Raw genomic sequence first — 9,807 nt, forward strand, 5'->3', positions numbered from 1 at the left:
GAGGTAAGTCTCAAAAAAGACAAAACCACAGTTTAAAAGACAATTGTGTGACCAAATGTCTGGCAGAACTCGTGAGGACAATGCTAGTACCATATCCTGCAGTTCAGATTCCAGCTAGATGGGTAGGTAAGGGTGAAATCATGAAAGTTTATTTCTCTGAAGTCTGAAGGATTTGAGAGTGAACATTTTTCTCTCGAATGGTTTGGCAGCCTCCTGGAAACTAAAGGTAAGAGTGCACAGTGCAGAGTCAACAGTTCTCAGTGACAGCTGTGGGGGCGATTGTTTTATGGAAAAGGGTTGACAAAGCAAAAGCACCCGTGTATATGACAGACAGGTCTACATATAAGTTGGTGACCTTAACCCAAGGCACTTAGCTTCAAGTGACAAAGCTTCACTGTCTGTACTGAATTCAGTACTCTTGTCCAGTGGGGCTTCCAATAGCTCAGAGTCATATAAGCTGCCTCTTCAGACAGCTTTCTTCTGTGTCCTTGCCAAAACATCTGTAACTATTTGGTCAAAAAGCTGGTTGCTGTCAGTGCCAGGCTGTCTACAAGCTTAGCAACATATTGATAAACCTTAAATTCTGTAGTTCCTGCCAAGTCCAGGAACCAGGTCTCAATGGTCTGGTTCAGATCATGTGATCAGTCTTTAGCCAATCACCATCTAGTTGCAGTTCCTGCTCATTTGAACTTGTGGTTTGAATAGCAAAGAGGGGCCACTATACGGCTAGAAAACATTTTAGACAGTTGATTGTATTCTTGTAAATGAAGAAACTTAAAAGCTAATAAATTATCCCTAATTACACTAACCATAAAGTTTAAGGAATCAAGTAGGAAAAATATGGCTGTCTGGAGACGAGGGCTGGTACACAGGAGTCACTCAACATTGGAATGAACGAATATTTTGTTTAGCTTTGAGACACCGTTTCTCTATGTAGTCCTTACTGCCCTTGAACTTGCTGCATTGGGCTAAACTGCCTCTGCCTCCTGAGTGCTGCCATTAAAGGTGTAAGCCACCATGCTTAGCCTATAAATAAGCCTATTTTTACTTGGTCACTTTAAAGAACAAATCTAGGTCCAATCCACACAAGAGCTACGGATTGCATAGGCACAAGTGCAGTGACAAAAGGTGGGCAATTCTTGCAGGCTACACCAGATGTGAGGCTGTAAACAGTTAGCCCTGAACAAACACAGGTTTCATGGAACTTGGATTTTTATTCTCCTACAGTACACCAGCTAAGTTTGGTTGGTGGTTACTCAGCCCTCGTGGTATGCACTCCTAATCCTACCTTTTTTGGAGGTTTTGTTTTTGCTTTTGCTTGGTTTTGAGACAGGGTCTCACTATGTAGCCCTAGCTGACCTTAAACTATGTCGATCGATAGGCTGGCCTTGAACTCCCAGATATCTGCCTGCCATTGTCTCTCCAATGCTGGCATTAAAAGTATTTTTAGTTTTGAGACAGGGTCTCAGCCCAAGCTGGCCTGGAGCTCACCTTAACCCTGGCTGGTTTTGATCACAAAACACCCTGGGGTTAGAGGTGCCTGTGGTGATTTGTGTCCACTGGAATGTAGGGAAATACAAAACAAATTTCCATCTCCCGCCCCTCACCTAACACTCCGCCACACCCTAACCCCAGCCACTTGGCCATCGCAGCAGTCTGCCCTCTTCAATTTCAGCCCCCTCACAAAGTCTCAGCTTTTTCTAGAACACAAACCTGAGAAGACCCCGGTCACTTGAGACTTTCACAGGAAGTCCTGTCAGGAAAGAAGCCAATTCCCAAAGCACTGACTAGGATGTCCGGGTGAGGGCAGCCTGTTCTGTGCACCCCAGAGTGCTGGCTGCCGAGGAGTGCGACCTGGGGGCGTGTAGGGGACCCTGCAGTGGAAGCAGGCCACCGCAGGACGGAGGGCTCCCGCGTCGGCGGGGGCGGCCGGTTCCGGGTTGGCGACCGTGGGGCGGGCGCGGCCTCCGGACAGCAGGGGGCGGGCTCGGCCTGAACGGCGAATCTGGACACAGTGCCCGGGTCTTTCCGGCGGCACCGTGACCTCCGGCTGCGTCGCCGGGCATGGCGGTATGGGGCCCGGCGGCCGCTGCGCCTCTGCTGCGCGGGAGCCGCGGGGTGAGCCAGCGGGGCTCGGGCGGAGCTGCGGGGGAGCTCGGGCGGCTGTTGTCAGGCTGGGGACCTGGGGTAGGGCTGAGGCCCTTCCTTGTTCTCATTCATTCTTTCCTGCCTACTGCATCGCACCGGGTGTGCTGGGGGGTACTGGACTCAGGCGGATCAGGAGACAGTTCCGTCAACAGTCACGGTATAGAGGCCCTGGGAAAGGCTGCCTTATGTACTGAAAAACATTGGAGTCATGGCCCCGAGTCTAGGCGTTGGTCCTGGGCACTCGGAATGAGCCTGTACTCTACAAATTGAATGCTGACCAGGCCTCTGACCTTGACTCTCCGTAGTCTGCTGGCTGGAGTAGGAACCCAGCATAGTAGGGTGAGCTCTCCTAATTCTTCCAATCTCTGTTGGTTTTTGAGACAGGTTCTCGAATTATAGCTCTGCCTGGCCTAGAACTTGACCTTCCTCCTAACTCCTGGAATAAAATCGTAAGCCACGGTGCCCATTCTTTCTCCCCCTCACAGATTCTGCCTCCTCCATCTTTTTTTTTCCTTACTCGCCTGCTGGTCTCGAATCGGCTTCTCAAGCTGAGGTGTTTTGTCGCTGCAAGGATATCCAGGGCAAGTCATGTGTGATTTTTTTTTCTTTCTTCAGTCTGGTACCAGGATAGGTGTGCTAAGACGGTAGCCTCCTTTGAGGAGTTGGCAGCTCTTAGTGCTTTTACATCGCCAGCTGGTTCTTCCACCTAGCTTCGGTCTCCGCAAACCTTGCAGTTGTGCCCAGGCTCACAGCCCCATGCTTTCGTTCCTTTGTGCAGCACACGGACCATCTAATGCAAGACCTTCCCTCTGACCTGCATTTCAGCCATCTCTTAGGCATCTTGGCCTATGTCCAGTGGCCATGCCTCTTGCCCGCTCAGTTTGCTTCAGAGGACCTGCCTGAGGTTCAGCTCTCTGATGCTGCTATAGAGGGGTAGACTTCATCTTGTCCTTTAAGACTGGCTGATGAGAGAGCTGGGAAGATGGCACAGTTGGTAAATTGCTCACAAGGATGGTCTGAGTTCACCCCCCAGGACCCATGTGAAATGGTGGGTAAGGGCGTTCCCTGCTTTTGCAGAGGATCTCAGTTCGGTTTCTAGCATCCATGTCAATCAACTCACAGCTGCCTGTAACCCCAGCTCCCGGGATCTGATACCCTCCCTCATCCAACCTCTGAAGATCTTGCATTCATGTGCACACACTCTTACTCACACACGAACATATACATAATTAAAAATAAACATTTAAGAACAGAAGCCAGGTGTAGGGGCACATACTTGAAATCCCAATGCTGAGAGGGCAACAGAGGTGGATCCCTGGGGCTTGCCTGCCTGCCTGCTACACTGCCTACTTGATGAGCTCTAAGCCAGTGAGAGCCTCTGCCTCAAATAACCAAGGTGATATCCCTGAGAAGGACAGCTGTGTTTGTTCTCTGACCCCAAGGAACATGTACACATGGGTAGCCTCACACACATAAACATGCCATCGAGACCCAGGGTACATCCCTGGAAGCCTAAGTAGTGCCAGGCCCTGGACATTCAGGTGAGTCTGAGGAGTGATTGTGGTCCCTTCAGCAGCAGTGCTCACTAGCAACCCCAGTATTGGGCCTGCCCTGCTCGGGCAGGGACCATCGCTGTGTCTTCTCACAGTTGCATGGACCTCCTCTGTGTTCTTACAGCTCCCTCTGTGGCACTGTGCGCATCGGATGTTTGCCTCCCAGACAGAGGGGGAGCTCAAAGTGACCCAGGTTCTCAAAGAAAAGTTCCCTCGAGCCACAGCTATCCAAGTCACAGACATCTCAGGTAAGGCTTTCTCCCACTCTCGCCATTGGGGCTTTGCTTCGGTTTTCTAGAGTTTTTGCCTGGGGAGAGGCTCGAAATCAAAAGATCAGGAGGAGGGGACTTGACACAATGACTTCTCTGTATGTGTTGCTTTGGGCCAGATGGAGATGGGGACTTAGAAACCTCAGGGAACCACAAAGACAAGCCCCAGCTGGGAGACTAGCCCCGCTCAGATGAGGGTCCCCCAGTAAGCCTGCCCCTGTCCAGGCACCAAGAACTTGGGCCATGGCCGTTGTAATCTGCCGACCTCAGTTCTTCTGACAGCCTACAACAGTAAAGCTAGAACGGGCCCAAGGTAGGTTTTGTCAGCTAACCTACTTTATCCAAGAGGCAAGCCCAGAGAAGCTAAAGGAGGCAAGGAGAACCTGAGGTAGAATCGGGACCCAGGGCAGACTCCCCCAAGCCCAGTCTGGCCGGGCTCTCCTCAGGCCACTGAATTTCTGGCTGGCTGTTTGTCAGGACTATGCTGGGGGTATAGCTTCTGCAGTAGAAACACAGGGCACACGGATGCCTTCTCCAGACACACCCAGAGAGGAACACGGGTGCAAGCAGCTAGATAAGAGCCAGCTCTACATTGCCACTGACTTCCCTGAAAGCACATTTGCATGGGTTGGGAGGACATTGAAAAGTCTCTTTATTGGGCTGAGAATGTAGCTCAGTTGATATAGACTACTTGCCTAGCCTGGGTTTGATTCCCGGATGTTGTGTTTTATAAGAAAGAAGAGCCAGAATATGTTTTGTAGCGTGCAGTATGGTGAGGGGGGAGGGGTGTCTTTGTGGGCCCATGCTGAGGCATCCCTTTCCCCTGAGGTACCAGCCATACTATATTCTATAGTACAGAATAGAGTTTATTCAGGGCATGGGAAGGGGAGTTGAGAAGGGAGTAGGGGGTGGGCAGGAACACGTGGAGAGAAAGGGGGATGAGGAGAAAGGGGTTAGGGAGAGAAGAGAGAGAGAATAAGAGCGAGGAGGGGGCAAACAGCTCTGTTTATCATAAGCCAGGCCTACCTAGCTGTTGCCAGGTAACTGTGGGGCAGAGCCTAGAAGGAATGCTAATACCAGAAACTGGTAAAATTGATCAGATATGCTGTTGCTGGCCTGTAATCCCCGAATTCAGAAAATGTAGTTCAATGAGGTCTGATGACGTAAAACTCTAACTTAAACAAAACAAAAAGCAGTTTATTTTACTGTAATGTCAAGTGAGAACTCTGAGGGCATCCATCATGGTGGGTAAGCAGGGCTGCAGGATCTTGAAGTGGCTGGTTACAGGCCTCCACCCTCAGGAAGCAGAGATGGATGCTGGTGCTCATCTCATTATGTTTTCCTTTCATCCAGGACGTCAGCACAGGGGTGTGTTATCCCAATCTAGAAATTCCCATTAGGATGTGTGTGTACTCCTGAAATCAGCCTTCTCCCATGGCTTACTGGGAGAGAGTGTTCTGCCTTTCTGTGCTCCCCAGGCCTCGTGCCTTCTCTTTCCTGCTCACACTCTGCAGGTCTAGCAGAATGGTCCCTTTTGGGGATTGTCTGGTACTTTGAGTCTGAGCTACTGTCTGTCGTCACTGAAATGCCTTTGACTGTTTAAGGAGGCTGCGGGGCCATGTATGAAATTAAAATCGAATCAGAAGAATTTAAAGAGAAGAGGACTGTCCAGCAGCACCAGATGGTCAATCAGGTCAGTGGCTCCTGATGGTCCATCGCCCCTGGCCTTCAGCATCTGAGGGCGCAGCAGTGGGCATGGTGACTATCACTGTCGCAGGAGAAAGGCAGTATATGATCAGGTGGACTTCATGTGATGTGAATTAATTCGGCAGCTGTATTTCTTTATGCTAGTCCCCAGTAATCACACAGAGAAACAATATTAATTTAAAACTGTCCCTCGATAGCTGAGCAGTTAGATGATCTATCTTTTCTTTTTATGCTAATCTGGCTGCCTCCCAGCCCCTCTCCACGATGCTTGTATATTATTATTGATCAGGTATGTTTCCATCCACGACCTCTCTCTGGACCCCTTCCTTATAGCTTCACATCCTCCATCTTCCTCACTAATCTCAGTCTCTCTCGCTCTGCTCTCTCCTTCCTCTGGTTGGCACATGTCCTACCCTATTCTCTATTCTGTCCAGCCATTGGGTGATCAGCACTTATTGACAAGGCAGAGAATAAATGGTAAGAATTGTTTACACAAATTTGAGACAGGAGATTCTTGGTATAAGCATTACAATGCTGTGTCCTGATTTGAAACCTGAAGTGAGGGCAGAGGAGGGTAAACACTCTGTATGCCTACGTTATGCGTACAGACAGAACCAGAATCCTTAGAATGCGACTCACTAGGGTGAGATTTTGAGCAAATGTGAATTCATCCCAAGTGGAAAGTAAGCCACCTAGTAGTTATCTTTCAGCTCTTTTTATAATACTAACAATGTTTACTGTTTCTTTGTTTGGGTTTTTGTTGTTACATTTTTTTGGTTTTGTTTTGTTTTGTTTTAGTACACTTTTTCTTTTTATTAGATGTTTTCTTTATTTACATTTCAATTGTTCTCCCTTTTCCTGGCTCCCTCTCCGAAAAGACACCCTATTCCCCGCTCCCGCCCCCCCCTACTCACCAACCGACCCTCTCCCGTGTTGTTATGATTTTAAAGAGAGGGTCTCATGAAGCCCAGGCCAGCCCCAAACTCACTGTGTTGGAGAGGATAATTTTGTGCTTCTGATTCTGCCGTCTCCACCTCCCAAGTGCTGGCGGAGCGGTGTACCACCTCACTGCTTATAAAGTGCTGGGATCAAACCCAGGGCTCATGCACAGCCCATGAGAGCTCCAACTACTGAGCTGCATCCCCAGTCTAGTTTGAGCATTTTTTTTTCTTTTAAGATTTATTTATAGTGCCGGGCAGTGGTGGCGCACACCTTTAATCCTAGCACTTGGGAGGCAGAGGCAGGCGGATTTCTGAGTTCGAGGCCAGCCTGGTCTACAGAGTGAATTCCAGGACAGCCAGCAGGGCTATACAGAGAAACCCTGTCTCGAAAAACCAAAAAAAAAAAAAGATTTATTTATGTATGTGAGTGCTATGTCTTCAGACACACCAGAAGAGGGCCTCATATCCCACCATTACAGATGATTGTGAGCTACCATGTGGTTGCTGGGAATTGAACTCAGGACCTCTGAGTATTGAACACAGTGCTTTATTCAAAGCCCATGACTGATCCTTCTGCTTAGGCACTTAGGGTACTTTAGCCAAGCCCATCCCCCAACCAGAGCCTCAGTGTCCTCAGCCATAGTGATGCCATTGTACCTCTGTGGCTATAGCAGGTAACAGGTGTATCAGTGTGGGTTGAGGGGCCTTGGGAGGCTTCACAGAGATCAGAGGGAAGTGTTGGCAGGAGGGAATGTGCACAGCAGTCTGCAGAGCCTCAAAGCTTCCATGATCCAGGATCTGTCTGTCTGTCTGTCTGTCGCTTGAAGGTATGACTAGGCTCACACCTTGCTGCAGTGGGAGCCACCCATGGTAGCCCAGATGCAGAGACAAAAAATAGCCACTAGTGGGCATAGTGGGCCTGCAGCAAGCCGAGGGAAGGAGCCCAGTTGTGTGATAGGCTTTTTCCAGGCTCATTTTTATCTGCAGAGTTGAGGCTTCCATGTGAATACAGAGTCCCTGGCATGGCTCATGGACTCCCAACACAACAGCAGGGCCAGTTAGGAATACAGCTGAAACCCGCTGTGGTCAGGACCACAGAACATCTGGGTCCACGCCCTGACCTATTTACTCACTTGCTGACTTTGGACCAGGAGTACTCAGTGTTGTTTTTATCTCTACAACCTAGGTGTCGTGTGTGTGTGTGTGTGTGTGTGTGTGTGTGTGTGTGTGTGTGTGTGTGTGTGTGTGCGTGCACATGTGCACTGCGGCTAGCTGCATAGGCAGGAGGTCAGCATCGGGTGGCCTTCCCAATCACTTCTCTACATTTTAAGATTCACTCGTATCTTATGTGGATGAGTGTTTTTGCCTGCATGTATGTTTGTGTGCCTGGTGTACTCAGAGGCAAGAAGACAGAGTCAGATTCCCCCAAGACTGGAGTTACAGAACCCAGCTAGTCAGCTTACTCCAGTTCTGCAATAGCAACAGCTGCTGAGCCATCTCTTCAGCCTTGGCTCCAATTTTGATTAAGTTATAGTTCAGGGTCTTCCTATATTGCTGGACTGGACTTCAACTCCTGAGCTCAAGCCACCACCCTGCCTTGCTGGCAGCTGGGCTGAGGTGTGTAGCGCAGCAAACTTAAGTATTATTGAATGAAAAAAAATTGTAAAGGGAGCTGGGTGCGGTGGTGCACAGCTCTAATCCCAACACTTGGGAGGTTGAGAAGGGCAGATCTCTGAACGGGAGGACTGTGCTCTACATAGCAAGTCCCTGGCCAGCTAGGGCTACAGAGTGAGACGCTGCCTCAAACAAACACAGAACTGTAAAAGGGGCTGGAAGAGGCTTGCTTAGAGGGCAAAAGCTTGTGTGCAAGTGTGATGGCCTGAGTCTGGACACCCAGGGCCCACATACGACTAGACGCTGGTGTTACAAATGTGTGTGCCGCACCCAGCATTGCGGCAGTGCTGCGTGGCCATGGCGGCCCTCCTGTAATCTGAGTCCCTGCAAAGCAGAAACAGGCAGTCCATGGAGTAAGCTAGCTAGTTGGCCCAAAGGGTAAGCTCCAGGGTTAGAGTGACCACTGCCTTGATATATAAAGTGGGGAGCCGTCAAACTCAGGCCTCCAAACACACACACACACACCACAGACATAGGCAAACACACACACACACACACACACACACACACACCACAGACATAGGCAAAAAATATTTTGAAGGAAAAACCAACTTAAAATACGTGCAAGTATCCTTCAGACAGAGCCATAATACTCTACAGGCAATGTAAAGACACAAGAACTGACTGTGATGTCTCTTTCTCCTCAGGCACTAAAAGAAGAGATCAAGGGCATGCACGGCCTTCGGATATTCACCTCTGTCCCCAAGTGCTGACCGCACCCTGGATACATGACTGCTCATGCTTAAAATCTCGAGTGTACTTCGCTCACAGCAATATTTCAGAAAAATCCCTGCCACCTCCAAAAATATCTATTTTTTTGTTCATAGACATTTCTATAATATAATTATAGGAGATGTGTTATCTATTTAGTTAATTAAAGTTCACAGGTACCTACTGCTCATGTTTCAGGCCCCTCGTTTCAGAAGCAGTGCCTTTTTTCCACCCTGTTCGAGTTGGCACATTCTATCCTACTACTGGACAGAGTGAAGGCCAGAGGTTTGGTTGTTTTTGCTTTTTTTTTTTTTAAAGATTTATTTATTATTTATTTAAAGTACATTGTAGCTGTCTTCAGCTGTACCAGAAGAGGGCATCAGATCTCATTATGGGTGGTTGTGAGCCACCATGTGGTTGCTGGGATTTGAACTCAGGACCTTTGGAAGAGCAGTCAGTGCTCTTACCCACTGAGCCATCTCACCAGCCCTGTTTTTGCTTTTTGAGACAGGATCTCATTGTGTAGCCCTGGCTGGCCTGGAACTATTTAGACCAGGCTAGCTTGAACTGCTTGGATGAAAGGCATATGTCAGCACACCTGAACCCAGGGTTATGGTTCTATGAAGTTTTAGGGACTTTTCCCTCCCATACTTCTCTAAGAATGACAAAGTACCCCAGTGTCTCCTGCGCTGTCACGGAGCGGAGGACTCTGGCGTGCTTAGACGTGGGTTTGAAGGCCCCCACCTTTGTATCTGGTGAGGATGAGTTTACCAGCAGCTTCACTTTTACAGCTGACCTTGCACA

General features: G+C 49.0%; 1 protein-coding gene across 4 annotated transcripts; it reads left to right on the top strand.

Moving 5' to 3' along the window:
- Window positions 1–1,907: 1,907 nt before the first annotated feature.
- Window positions 1,908–9,189, top strand: Bola3 (bolA family member 3). Of its 4 annotated transcripts, none has more exons than XM_031382299.1 (5): window positions 1,908–2,118; window positions 2,634–2,729; window positions 3,826–3,949; window positions 5,575–5,663; window positions 8,940–9,187. In XM_031382299.1, the coding sequence occupies exons 1-5, from the start codon at window positions 2,065–2,067 to the stop codon at window positions 9,003–9,005; spliced, it is 429 nt and encodes a 142-aa protein (XP_031238159.1). In that variant the 5' UTR covers window positions 1,908–2,064; the 3' UTR covers window positions 9,006–9,187. The 4 variants fall into 4 exon arrangements, with proteins under 4 accessions (XP_031238159.1, XP_031238160.1, XP_031238163.1 ...); XM_031382300.1 differs by lacking the exon at window positions 2,634–2,729 and adding an exon at window positions 2,533–2,597 and having other exon boundaries at window positions 1,910–2,118; XM_031382303.1 differs by lacking the exon at window positions 2,634–2,729 and having other exon boundaries at window positions 1,933–2,118; window positions 8,940–9,189.
- Window positions 9,190–9,807: the final 618 nt, after the last annotated feature.

The sequence above is a fragment of the Mastomys coucha genome, unplaced genomic scaffold (assembly GCF_008632895.1).
Source record: "Mastomys coucha isolate ucsf_1 unplaced genomic scaffold, UCSF_Mcou_1 pScaffold20, whole genome shotgun sequence".
NCBI classification, from domain to species: Eukaryota; Metazoa; Chordata; class Mammalia; order Rodentia; family Muridae; genus Mastomys; species Mastomys coucha.

What these genes read in the sequence shown, in the direction of transcription:
- Bola3 (XM_031382299.1), top strand. Translation starts at nt 2,065, where the DNA reads ATGGCGGTATGGGGCCCGGCGGCCGCTGCGCCTCTGCTGCGCGGGAGC. An exon ending in TGCTGCGCGGGAGCCGCGGG is followed by an intron (nt 2,119 to 2,633) that starts GTGAGCCAGCGG and finishes TCCCCCTCACAG; the next exon opens with ATTCTGCCTCCTCCATCTTT. An exon ending in AGCACCAGATGGTCAATCAG is followed by an intron (nt 5,664 to 8,939) that starts GTCAGTGGCTCC and finishes CTTTCTCCTCAG; the next exon opens with GCACTAAAAGAAGAGATCAA.